The 14200-nt window shown below is 40.0% G+C and overlaps 1 protein-coding gene across 3 annotated transcripts in view; it reads left to right on the top strand.

Annotated features, from left to right (window-relative positions):
* Positions 1-13869, top strand: part of arhgap1 (Rho GTPase activating protein 1) — a 46403-nt gene extending 32534 nt beyond the window's left edge. For 2 of the 3 annotated variants that reach the window (XM_078220415.1, XM_078220414.1), the window contains 3 exons: positions 1651-1779; positions 5506-5609; positions 8147-9775. In XM_078220415.1, the coding sequence (XP_078076541.1) occupies positions 1651-1779; positions 5506-5609; positions 8147-8320 (407 nt within the window). In that variant the 3' untranslated portion in view covers positions 8321-9775. Of the gene's footprint in view, positions 1-1650; positions 1780-5505; positions 5610-8146 lie in introns of all 3 variants that reach the window. The other variant, XM_078220413.1, reaches the window with a different exon arrangement.
* The last annotated feature ends 331 nt before the right edge of the window (positions 13870-14200 follow it).

Below are 14200 nucleotides of genomic sequence, written 5' to 3'. Positions count from 1 at the left end.
TTAACACTACAATGAAGTCACTGTGAAAATCCCCTAGTTGCCACACTCCGGCGCCTGTTCGGATACACCGAGGGAGAATTTAGCATAGCCAATGCACCCAACTTGCACGTCTTTCGGACAGCGGGAGGAAACTGGAGCACCCAGAGGAAACCCACACAAACGAGAACATGCAGACTCCGCACGGACAGTGACCCAAACCGGGAATCGAACCAGGGTCTCTGGTGCTGTGAGGCAGCAGCGCTAACCACTGTGCCATCGTGTCGCGAAGAAATTGCTGCTAATGTGCTTGTAGTCTCAGTCCCTTGTACCTATTTTCTTTCTTTGTCCTTTTTTTCCACTTTTCCTTCAACTACCTTTTAAACCTAATCTTGAATGATGGTGTCTGCTGCAATCACTAACTTCAGTAGTGGATTCTGCAATGTGACAACTCTCACTGTTATAAGATTCCTCTTCCTCTCTGTCTTAATTCTCTTCGATGTAAGATTTGTAAGAAATCTTTAAATGTATGTCTTTCTCTCAATTCTTCTATCTTCTATCATTGTTTTTAACATTTTTATCAAATCATCCTTTTCTACTCTTCTAACTAAAACTCCCAATTTTTAAAAACTTTCTTTGTATTTGTATTTCATAATATGCAGCATTCTCATGAATCTGTGTCGTACCCTCACTTTTGCCTCAACACTTATCAAGGTTTTCTGCATGAGGGCAGGAAAGTAAGATCTGTAATTCTGTTACATCAACTATTCCCATATATTTGTGTTCTCCTTGCTTTCTGTTAGTGAATAAGAGGAGGGAAATGCTAAATCTTAGTTCAGACTGGACATATTGTGAATGAAAGCCCTCTTCCATCCAGACATGTAATCTGTCGAGGGTCACAGATGATGCAAAGGAGCTGCAAATGGCTCTAAGCTCTATTGTAGGTATTGCTGCTCAGGTACTCCTGTGGTTTAGTGCAGTGATCTGTGCCATGACCATGGAACAAGGTTGGGATGGGATTTGGCATCCTCCTGACTGTGATTTGCTGAGTTTTTGTCAGATTTTCTGGTGTTGCACCAATTTAGAAAGATTTTTAACATGAAATTGGGAAATCGAAGTTAGATTGCCCCCTCTCCTGTGTACACTGCATCATGAAAGAATCTGTGATGCCAGTCTACATTGCATGAGGAAAGTGGAAGAACCAAGTAAAATGCTGACACAAAAGCCATCAATCTGAAGTCAAATTTTCAGCTTTCAACTAAAAATTTCATGTCGGCAGCAACATAAAGTGAGACAGCAGTGAAGGGCAGTGGTGATTATCCATGGTCATTTCATTGCACATGTAATGGAATTCATCAAAACAGACAAGTTACCTGGTATTCCTTTGGCAAATGAATTTTAAATGTCACAGTCCATGTGGCTTTATTTGAATCAATCCAACATGTAAACCGAAATGTCCTGGTTAAGTACTTGCTCAGAGCCATGTTTGTACAGAATGCAGAGTGTGAATTATAAGTTTAATATATGAAATATGAGCCACAGCATCACAGTTTACACATATGCTCTGTACATTTGCACCTTATTATGGATTTTAGTTCTGAGTATCTGCCCATTGATCACTTGGCATTTAGCGAGAGATGTGTTTGTTTGAAATACTTTTCCATTGTTGTGCAGGTGTTCCTGTGGATTTTGACGCCTACAAGGATGTTCACTTGGCAGCTGTAATGCTAAAGACCTTCCTTCGTGAATTGCCTGAGCCTCTGCTGACCTACAGTCTGTATGATCAAGTGATCTCATTTGGAAGTAAGTTTTACACTTAAGAGCCAGCCTCCAGCATTGTGTTATAATCTTTGCTACTTTGAATTTTCCAGAATATTTATTGTCTTGATCTAGCAAGCTTCCCTTTGAAAAATTGCCATTTGGAAAGAATTGCATTAAACAGTTCGGCTAGATTTGGCTCTTAAGTGCTACGCAAAACCGCTAAGTTTAAAATAATCAAACATTATACCTTGTAGATAGTTTCAGATGTCATAGCGCAGCTAACTACGCAGTCTCCAGAAAGCAATTTTATTGAGTTATCAAACAATCAAAGGTCACTGTTTATAATGCACATTGATAGATGACTACTGTTGTTTGGGATGGTTTCACCTTTTACTCTGAATGTACTGATTAGGTTACCTTGGATTGCTGCGCTTCCTTACATTGTAAGTGACTACACTTCAAAAATACTTCACCAGCTGTAAAGCACCTGATGTTATGGAAGATGTTAAATAATGTAATTTCTTTCGAGCATGTCCCACTGTCATCACAATCAATGAGGTGCTTTTCATTTAAGGCACTGTTGTAATGTGGGGAACGCAGCAACCAGTTTGCATGCAGCAATGCCATAGCAACCAGGTAATCTGCATCAGTGGTGTTGCTCACATGATATAAAGTCTATACTCAGATGACCCAACTTCTCTGTGCTGGCATTACACTCACAGGAACCTATTCTCACCCTTATCCAACACTATCAGCATGGCCTGTTCCTTTCTCCCTCGTGCTTATCTAGTTTCTCTTTATTACATCTATGCTATTCGCTGCAACTACTCCCTATAAGTTCCACGTTTCTTTCTACTCTCTGGGTAAAGCAGTTTCTCCTGAATTCCCTATTGCAGTTGTTGGTGATATCTTTATGAATTCTAATTTGGAAAGCCCCACAACTGGAAACATTTTCTCTACCCTATCAAACCCTTTCATTATCTTTTAGACCCCTTTCAGGTTACCCCATATCCTTCTCTTTTCTAGAGCAAAAAGCTCCAGCATTTCAATCTTTACTGATAAGATTGAGGGATAATTGTTGATCTGGATACTCCCAACTCTTCAAATTGAGCCCATGAGATCTTTTACATAAAGTAAAGAGAGAGCAGACTGAGCCTTTGTGGAATCTCTCTTCTGACATAATGAGCTTGTTTGTAGACTTGATCTTTTTTCTAATGGGTGTAGACACAGAACTAGTCTCAGTGTCAATTAGTGCTAAACTAAGTCAAAACTCTCTCAAAGGCTGATCTGAGGAATGGAAGAGTTGCGTTGATTCATTGGGCAGGTGTTATTCTGAGACTGAGAGGGAGCTTTACATTCTGTATTATACTTGACACAGGAGTGCTTGATGGTCAAAAATTGAAGGTGTTCCATTCACCAGTACTAGTTCTCTTACCTTGGAGAGCACAATATTAACCAAAAAGTATTTATTATTTAAAAGCATTTACAACAGGTTTCAAGCCTATTTGTGACTAATAAATAAGCTTTACTTTAAATATCTCCTTTCCTCTCCATGCATGCTGAGGTTATAACTTTTGGAAATGATCTCAAGGCTCAGTATCATACACCAATAGAATCTTTACAGTGCAGGAGAAGGCCATTCTGCCCATTGAGCCTGCCCTGGCTCTCTCAAAGAGCATTCTACCGAGTCCCACTCCCCGGCTGTAACCTTGCACATTCTTTTCAGGTAGCAATCCGATTCCCTTTTGAATACCTCGATTGAACCTTCCTCCACCGGCTCAGAAAAGGCATTCCAGACCCCAACCATCCTCGTATCACTTTTACTCCTTTTACCAATTTACTTTGGATCAGTGGTCTCTAGTATTTGATGCTCTGAGTGGGAACAGATTCTCTATTTATCCTGTCCATACCTCTCAGGATCTTGAATACCTCTATCATGTCTCCTCTCACAGCCTTTTCTCCATGGAAAGCAGTGCCAACCTCTTCGGTCTATCTGCACAGCTGCAGTTGTTTATCCCTGAGATCATTCTTGTGAATCTCCTCTGTACTCTCTCTCTCCAATACCTTCACTCCCTACCTTGAGTGTGGTGCCCAGATTGGGACGCAGAACTCCAGATGAAGCCTAACTAGTGTCTTATGTAAGTTCAACATGATATCCTTATTCTTGTACTCAATGCCCCTATTAATAAAACCAACATGCTATATGCTTTATTAACTGCTCTCTTAACATGCCCTGCCATCTTGAATATTTATGTACATACACACCAAGGCAGCACTGAAGGCCTGTTTTTATGCTTCCTGATTCAAGCCTCTGAAAACTAGTTTAAGGCAGTTATCAAATTAATTAGCTGTAGCTCCAAGCTGAGCCTGAATACCCCTGATTTAAAACCCAACCCGAAGAACAACTTTCCATTAATTGCTAATTTAAAGAAAAGATGAAACTTTAGATAGAAATTAACCCTTCAAGCTCCCTCACTCACCGAACTCCAACTTAAGTTCACTAATGCACCCCAAAGCAGCATTCCAGTTCTAAATAAACCAATCGCAGAAAGAATCTTTCCCATCTCAAACCACAGTGGCTGTAAACCTAGTCATAGTGGAGGTGTGCGATGGTGACTGTTACATACCGGAGTGTGTGTCGCAGAGAGAGTGCCAAAACTAGATGCCTGCATGCATAAGCTTGATTCCTTGTCATAGAGTGATAGAATATACCTCAGCTGTTCCTGACATCCTTCTCAATCTCAACTGCACACTCCTAGGAAAAAAGGCATTGAGTGGAGGCTGGAACCACACTCTCTGAGCCCATCCCACCTTCAATCCCCATGAAAACAGGGAAAGAATTAACCTGAGGGCAAACAACCCCAGTGTGACATTATTATAGATTGAAGAATGAAACGTGCTGAGGTGTGGGAGCTGATTGTTATGCTGCAGGTTAGAGGGCACTCTGTGGTAAGAGAGAGAAATTTGCAAAACACATTCTAAAAGACCAAATTGAAATTGCCATCAAAGATCATCTTTATAAAGATCAGTCCTGATCACATTGAATGGTGGGGTAGACTCGATGGGCTGAATGGCCTACTTCTGGTTCTATGTCTGTGGTCTTGTGGTAAAGCCTGTAGCCTGTTATGTGGCTCACTATTTTGCTGGGAGGAACACAGTCACAGAATTCACTCAAGCCCTGCCACATATCCGTTCTCCACCATTGCTAAACTAAGCAATGACCTGAAAAGATTGCTTTGCTTTCAGACCTTCAGGCAAATCTGTGCAATGCTATGGAAAGTGGTGAACAAATTGCAGCTTTGATTAATACATATATCACCGGTACGGTGGTTAGTACTGCTGCCTCACAGCGCCAGGGACCCGGGTTCAATTCCGGCCTTGGGTCACTGTCACCGTGTGAAGTTTGCATGTTCTCCCCGTGTCTGTGTGTTTTTCCTCCGGGTGCTCCGGTTTCCTCCCACAGTCCAAAGATGTGCGGGTTAGGTTGATTGGCCAAGCTAAATTGCCCCTAGTGTCAGGGGGATTAGCAGGGTAAATATGTGGGGTTATGGGAATAGGGCCTCGGTGGGATTGTGGTTGGTGCAGGCTCGATGGGCTGAATGGCCTCCTTCTGCACTGTAGGGATTCTATAATATATCTTGGTGAATTAGCATCTTTATAGTGGTGCACAATATTGACTTAAGCCAGTTGTGCTTGTCTGCATGTACATGTGTGGTTGTTCCTTTTTTACTTTGTGTAACTATTTGTTTTTTTTCCCTCACTAATTAGAAGTGCTGGAGAATAAACAGATTGAAACCATTGGTGAGATGATTCGATCTCTCCCGCAGGATAACTATGCGGTGCTGCATTATTTGGTGAAATTACTGGGAGTGGTAAGTTTGGTTGTGTTGTCATTGAAACTTATCCCTTGTCATGTCTGCCCAGGCAAATAGTTTTTAAAAGTATTTTTGATTGGCTGATGGGAAGCATTGACTCGGGACTGAGTGCAGTGGATTTCTCTCTGTCCAAAAGGCTCCTGTGCAAGTAGATTCTTTCACCCTCTTAGGATAGTGATTGTTGTAAGCTTGGTGTTGGGGGGGTTCATTGCTTTGTGGAACTTCTGCAAGGAGCTTTTCTGTGTAGTTAACCTCAAAACTTGAGAGGTGGGAACTGAACCCCCAGCAAAGCTGACATCTTTCACCTTGACCAGTAAAGTTTCTGAGCAGGAAGTCAAGACCAGTGGTGGCAGCGTCCAGTGGAGTTGCAGTGTGAAGAGTATTCTACACAGACCTATATGATAAGGCAATAGTGATGGGCTGAGGATCTTTGCACCTTCCTATGCTGCAGATGGGTTCAGTGCTGTAATTATTACACTGGCACACTGTCAACAGCATTTCATTAGAGTTAATGTAAGCCTACTTGTGACTAATAAACCTTTTAGCTCATACAAAGCCCTCCTCCCTCCGCCCCCCCCCCCCTCCCCCCAAGCCTGTTAGCTAGAAGTACAAAGAGCTAAATTTTAGAATTATTTTTAAAATATTACAAATTGAATCTCTCAGCCTTTGGGAAAATTGAAACCTTACTGAAAATCTAGCAAACATTTAGAGAGCCAATGCAAAGGTTTGCCTCTATTTTGAGAGATTGTATTCCAGATGCCCCGATGCGTTTAAAACATTATTATTTCCATCTTGGGTGTATTTCGTACATTGTGTTGCTTGACTTTGCTCCCAAGATGTGCTTTTTAGTTTTTAGGGAAAAGGACATTCTGTTCACATACATGCACACACCACCAGAACCATCATCTGTGATGTCCAACTTGTCTTCAGAATGTGGCAAATTTTAGCGCAATCAGGAGTTTCTTTAGGAGAAATAGTGTACTGTGCAAAATCTAATGCTTCATCACTTCACCTTGTAAAATGACACCCAGGGTGTATTTATTCCAGATGCAACAGGAGGTACTTGATGTTGTAAAATGGTAGTCTGGGTTTTCCACTAGGACATTTGCCAGGAAGGCCCTAGAATCCGACCCTGGATGTGCTGTTAGGGGCTTTCAACCTGCAAGCATTAAGGAAGCCTCAGTGTCTTGAGACAGTTGGGACAATGATTCAGGGCACCTGGCCTCTGTAGCTAACCTGTGTCCACTATGGGAGTCTGTCCATTGGCCTGACGAAGCTCAACTAATGAGCTTCGTGTGAGCTTAGCAAGTCAAAAGCCATGTGAACAGTTAATTTCTGCCTGGGATTTCAGTCTTGTGCTAGATGTGCCTGCCTACTGAGTACATTGATTTGAACCTTGGTGTTATTGTTATGCAAAGTGAATTAAGATTTATTTTGTGCCGGTGTTTCATCACCATGAGCTTAGAGCTGCAGCAGAAATATTTTCAAATAATTTATTTACGTGTGCATGCATGTTAATGTTTTACATTTTAAAAATTCCTTTAATATCTTGTTCTATGTGGAAAACACATACTGAAATAATAATAGATTTCCTGCTCCAGACCATCAATGCACAACTCAAGCCTTAGTGCTTGGTCTGATGCATCTTAATCAATGTCAGTAGGACAGCCACTAAGTGTTTCACCAACATGTTTCCATTGAAAGGAATTATCATTCTATTGATGTACATCATATAGAGTAAATGTCGGATAAGTTCATTGAAATGTTAATCAAAAGTTAGCACATTAAGCAGTAGACTGTTATACTTTGTTATTCTCTCTATGGTCAGTGGTTTTCAGAGCAGTTAGAGCATATTCTGTATGTGCTGCAGCCAATGTGTCTGATTCAGGATCAATGCTGTATACATAAAAATGACTTGGGAGTAAGTTGTGTGTTTTTATCAGGTGTAAAAGTCTTGATCCATAGCCGGTTAGGTGGGGGCAATTCACCATGGCCAATCCAAGTGTCCCAAGGTGTGTAGGTTAGATGGATTAGCCATGGTAAATGTGTGGGGTTACAAGGATGGGGTGGGCCAGGGTAAGATGCTCTGTCAGGGAGTCGATGCAGACTTGATGAGCTGAATGGCCTCCTTCTGTACTGTAGGCATTCTGTGATCTAACTGAGCAGGTATCCAGCTAACATCGTCGAGATTGCTGACTCTGATAACACAGACTGGAGGAATATTAATATTCAGATGTCAAGGCTTTTACACCTGCGATTGATTCATTGCCAGGTGGGTCAGCTGAGCTATGTCTTTTGTGGGTCAGTACAAAAATTAAGAGAATAAATGTTTTTTCACAGTGCAGATACTAGGCACTCGTACACATCTCATCAGCAAAGGTAGAGTTCCTTTCTGATATGTTAGTTTGGGTAGTTTGAGCAGGAGGAAATCTGAAAAAGAGGTTTTAATTCTTCTTGAAGAATAAATGTATAAAGTCCTTCCCAGGTGTTTGATTTATTAACATGACTACATTGTGTTTCCTGTTTGTTCCCAGATCGCTGACAACAGTGACCTGAATAAAATGACTGCGTCCAATTTGGCTCTGGTGTTTGGACCCGCTCTCTCATGGTCAAAGGATGCTGCAATTTCACTTAATGCCATCAACCCCATTAATCACTTCACTCAATTACTCTTTGAAAATTATACTGAAATCTTTTCAGCCAAATAGGATAAAGCATTAATGTCTTAAACCACTGCTGGAGTCAAATCAGGTTGCTCTACTTTTTCTAAATGTTCATGGCAATGTACCTCGTGTGGCAGCACACAGGAGACATGTTATCAAATTATAGGGTGCACCCTTTTAGTTAGGGATGGGGTTTGCACCCCGCTTGGTCTGTGTGGAGTTTGTGGCTCCGTATGTGTGCACAGGCATTAGGGATGGGGTTTAAATCATCGTGAGTCCGGGGCTGGATTCCGTGGCTCTTTTTGTTAATTTGTAGACTTGATAATCATTGTGTTGGGAATGCAGATGGAGAACTTGTCTTTTGTGTTGACCTCTTGTGGTTTAAATTCTGAATATTTCTTTTCCTACCCTATCCTGGTACTCTTAGCACATGAGACAGACAATTAAATCAGTTTTAAAAAATAATAAATTTGGTCAATAGTGCAACATTTACAGAGAATTTCTATTGCTGGGATATTTCCATGCTGGATACACCTGAAACTGAATTTTGTGGCTAAAGTTTTTACTGAACACCCAAACCTGCTTTTATATATATATATATATGCGTGTGTGTCTATATAAGAGAAACGTACATTGTAATGGTGCCAGTGTTATACATTTTTGATTGACAAATCCATTTTCTCACAAGGCAAAGATTTTCAGTTTCAGGGTGCTATGTGCCATTTTTGTTAACAATGCAGTGTATGTATTTCAGAATTAAAATTTCTGTACCGGTTTCACAGAATCCGTGCAGGTCCACGTGATCTGAAAAGTTGGGGGTGGTGGGGGGACATTTCATTCATGTAACTAGTCTGAGATATTGTAAATTCATTCTAATGTGCAAAGTGCTCTCCCTGTGGAAATAGGATGTCAAAAATGGCATTTGTTTGATCAGCTTTGAAAGTTTTAAAGCTTAAGAATATTAAGGTGCAATCTAAATTGCATCATTTTAATTTTTTTTAAATGCTTTGTTTAAAGAGGGAGCTTTTCCTCTCTGGAGTTATTAGTGGCACCATTATGGGAACTGACTTGTTCAGAGAGAGAGTAACCAATCCCAGATGCTTGTGGAAGTTGGACTGACAATGGAATTATAAATCTGTAGCATACTTCAGGTTGTCATGCTCTTTTAACTGTTAATTCAGCAACAATCTATTGTCAGACTTGTGAGATTTTTGTACTGTTGTAAGAGTGGTCTAGACAAGTACTGTAAGCCCAAATTGGCTCTCCATTATTAACTTTCCTTCCAGCTGGCATTTCACAATAAATAAGGAGAGCTACTTAATCCATTTTCTTCAAAGGGAGGAAACCTGGTTCGGCTTTTACCTGGAAACTTTGTGGTAACTGACTGCGATCTTTCCATTTTTGGATCATTTATATTGGAGCATGCATCATTGGTATTGCTGTGCATCATTGGCAGTGTGAAACTGGTCATCTAAGTTCTCATGTTAATGTTCACTGTTTAAAAATAGAAAAACAAAGATATTAACTGACTTATCATTGACTGCAAGCTTGCATATCAAGTGGGTGGTTGCAGTGCCTCATTCCTGGCTGTTTGTTATTGGTGCTATTTTTTTTTCAAGGTATGCAACCCAACAATTTAATAAGAGCCTGCCTATTCTGAATTGGCACTACTATAATCACACACAACTTAAAACAAGGTTGTGGCAGATAGCACATGGCCTCTTCTGTTTGCTTTACAGCATGTTAATTATTTTGCAAGTAGCCACAAATACTGCAGTTAATTCTCCATGATTTTAGGATATTTTTCGGAAGAAAGAAGTACTATTTGTCATAGCTCACAACTTGGCAGGTTTAGACTTTAGAAGCATTTAAATGTTGCAGCATAAGGAGAGGATTGAAATGGCCAAGTTTTAAACTTCCCTGAGTAACCTTGTTCCCATTGCCTATAAGGAAACCACAAGGTTTAATCCATCACCAACTCCCCAATTAGAAGTTTGTGTCACTGATTACAGTTTAATCCTTTTGGGTGAAACAGGGGCCATTAACAGGAACTTCAGTGATTTCCCTCTGTTTCCTTTTCTCTCCTGGAGGCACCAGGTCCCTGGCCAAGATGCCTATGGCTATGAATCCAGGTAGTGTGTGTATTTGGATTAAGTTCCAAACTGTCTTTATCAGCTCTCAACATTCCTAAATTGACAGGAAGATACAGACATAGCCTGAAATATTTTATTTAACTTGTCATCCTGTGTTTTTATATTTTCATATTTTTGTTGCTGGCATCGTTTTAAAAACCACTGAACATTTCCAAGGTCATTGAAGCCTGTTTCTTATCTGACAGAAATCTATTGCTTCCATTGATATTTATTTATTCCATAGCAAAGATTGAAATTTCCACAAAATGTATAGCTTCGACCATTCTGATTTGTTTTGCCTGTTAAAAAGCAGAAGTCTAAACAACTCTATTCACTTTACTGTGGCAGGGACATCTGACCCCTTTCGGACTTGTACAAAGTATCATTGCTGCCGCTGTGGTTTAGACTCATGTAGCTGGCTAGCAAAATTCACTAAATTAACTCCAGGAGAGGGGAAGAGATTGGTGTCCTTTCTGTGCTAGCCTTTTGAAGAAACTTCCTGTTCGGCCTTCATGGACTTCCATCAGCTAATGGTTCATTTTCCAGAAAACCTGACCTCCAATAAAGACTTAGCTGAGTATCTGCAGGATTGCATGCAAAGGCTTCCATTCGTGGCTACAACTGTTGTGGAATCCACCACAATATTAAAGGGAAAAGCTGTATTGGAAGCTGATCCATTTCCATGTCTCCATGACAACTCGCCATGTAACTTGAAGTGGGCCTATGATGTCCATTAATCAGAGACTGTCTGATGTGCCTTTTATACAATAGATTACTTATCGGGATAGTATGACTAGGAGAGAGCACTGGGTAAAGCTGTAACCCAAGTTCACATGGTGCACAAAAATCCCAATCAAAAGCTCATCGTAAAGATACAAAATAATGTTATAAAGATGCAATGTTTTTCCAACTAGCTGATTTCTGAAACCTGTACATGACATTTAGGGCTCATTTTAAATGTGTAAGTAAACAGCTAAATTGCCAGGTAATGGATTCATTTATGATGCCAAATGTTGCCCGTGATTGAAGGTTTGTGAAAGGAGGAGCAGGCACAGCTTGTGACAGCTCCCTTTCTGCTTTTTAGAACAACATAAACATCTACCCCATATTAAACAGTGACTAAGATTTCATAAACTAACAACCAGAAACATCAATAATTTTCCTGTAAACACTTCATGCTGAGGCATTTCTTTGTATATCCAGTCATTTCAAATTGTGTTGTGCCTTCTCCCTTCACAAGGCGAGGTCTAATTTTCAATTATTAATCTAAATTTTTGGTGTGAAGCTTTTCACCAATAGAAGCAATTTTTTGAAAAATATTGTGACCAGGATCATATTATCTGACAAGGGCATTTTCTGAGGCAATTCCAATTTTAAATGTGCCAACCATTGTGCCAGGCTATTTCTGTGTACCGTGTAGTGAGTTTTATTCAACCGTGCCATCTTCTACTTGGATCTTTTTCCCTGCTCCATGAGCAGTTTTTCTGTTGAAATAAAGATCAGGATTCTAAGTGCAAGTATTTGGTAATCTTTTTGGTTTAGTTTGTGATAAAATAGTTGGAAAATGTGAAGGCAGTGACCTCGACTTTAGGATCGAGCAAATTTAATTTGTACATTAAAATCTTAGGATTTGTGGTTTAGAGTGTGGATCATTGGTTGTCAATTGACAAGAGACATTCCTTGTTGTATCCTGTTCTCAGTTTCTCCCTTGTGGACACATCCACATAAACAGCTGGAGTTAAAGCTCAGCAATGTGAGCAATTATTCCCAGCAGTTGTGTATACTTCATTGTATCTGAAGCTTTTTGGGATACTTAAATGCAAGCTTTTTCTTTCTGGATAAACCTGTGGCCCACCCTGAAGAAATCATTTCCTAATATCCAAATATAAGCACCAGCACATATTTCTTCTCCTTCACCCCTGCTTTGACCTCTGGAATTGTCTGGTACCATTACAAAATTATTTTGTTGAAGGCTTTCGGTAGCAATTTAGCATCCAGTTAACCTGCACATCTTTGGACTGTGGAAGGAAACCAGAGCACCCGGAGGAAACCCACACAGACATGGGGAGAATGTGCAAACACCACACAGACATCCAAGACTGGAATTGAGCCTGGGTGCCTGGCACTGAGGGAGCAGTGCTAACCACTGTGCTGTCTAGCGAGCAGGTTTACATTCGCTACCCTCCAATCTGTAGGAACCATTCCAGAGTCCAAAGAATTTTAGAAAATAACCACCAATGGAACAATTTCTAGGGCCACTCCCTTTAACAATTTTGGGATTATTATCAGGCCCTTGAGATTTATCTGCCTTCAATCCTATCAATTTCTCAAAACCATTTTGCTGTTATTACTGATTTCCTTCAGCTCCTCACAAACTTGGGTTTCTCAGAACTTCATGTACCTTGCTTCTGTCTTCACAAAGGAAGCCATTTCTTTGTTCTCTGTTATGAATTCTGATGCTGAGTGTAAGGGGCCTACATTCGTTTTTTGTCAATCTTTTTCTCTTTACACACCTATAGAAAATTTTAGTCAGTTTTAATGTTCTTTAATCCTTGACCAACCCGAGTCCACTTATTCTTTCCTTTCACTTGGTTTCATTATTAAATTATTCTGGTTGCTTACTTCCATGTTTTTTACCCAGCTATGTTAAGTTTACATAAATTTTCTAACTGGGGAGGAAAGGAGTGAAAGATTTCCCCTGTTGCAGGGTGGGTGGGTAGGTAGGTAGGTAGTGGCTGTGCACAAGGGAAGATAATAGCATAGTGAAAGCTATCACCAGACACTGAGCTGAAAGCAGGCTCAATTTTTTGGTATGGACCTGTAGTAATAGTCCTCTGCAAGGGAAAACTTTCTTTAAGTGCTTCCCTAGAACAGTCTATACCAGTTGACATTGTATAAATTGGTACCCGAATGGAGCTAGTGTTTTGTTCTTGATCATCACAGAGTTGGAAAATGATGTTCTAAATACAGATTCATTGAAAGTTAATGGATGATTGCTTAGGCAGCTGCAATGAGGAATGCTTTGGATTCCTTACCCAACACCCAAATATTTCCCTTTTATAATGGTACATTTAGTATTTAATTGTGCCTTTACAATACTTGCCTGGAAAATAAAATGCAAAATTGGGGTGTTAGGGTATAAATAAACCTATCGTACGTGTAGCAAAAAGAAATCATCCAATAAACAGAATTGTCTCTTGAAATACGATGTGCAACACTTTCTTTACCAAATAGTTTATTGTATGTTTAATGTTGAAATTTATTGCTATCACTTGTTGACTGCTTTATGCTTTGGTGTGTGTAAAGCAGATGATATTTGTACATCTTGCTGTATGGTGAGAGGTGATGGTCCATTTCAGTTTCTGAAGACCTCACATCACATTTCATGTAATTTGATTTTGTTTTATAGTGTAGCGTGTGACTTTAAAATAAAATATTTACATGAATTATATCATAAAATTCTGAACATAGCAGGTGTCTATTCTGTTTAAGCTCAGAACCAGTTAATGTGTATTTTACTCTAATGAAGAACATTTGAAATAATTTTAAAAAGGAACATATACAGCAATATTTAATGGAACAAGACATTCTGACCACCCTCAATGTACAGACCTGGAAAAGGGAAGTTCAGAGTCTGCTCAACTGTAAAATAGTTAATTAGGATCCACCTGCACAGTCACTGCCTGCTGCCCCTCGGAGCTGAACTCGGGAGCTATTGTAGAGTTGAACTGTGTGATATTAATGAAGAATATTACATCAACTCACTAACAGGCTCTTGCAGTCCTGTTGGCAG

The sequence above is a fragment of the Mustelus asterias genome, chromosome 9, assembly GCF_964213995.1.
Source record: "Mustelus asterias chromosome 9, sMusAst1.hap1.1, whole genome shotgun sequence".
NCBI lineage: Eukaryota > Metazoa > Chordata > Chondrichthyes > Carcharhiniformes > Triakidae > Mustelus > Mustelus asterias.
The sequence above is the reverse complement of the archived record's forward strand: the minus strand, read 5'-3'. Positions and strand labels throughout refer to the sequence as shown.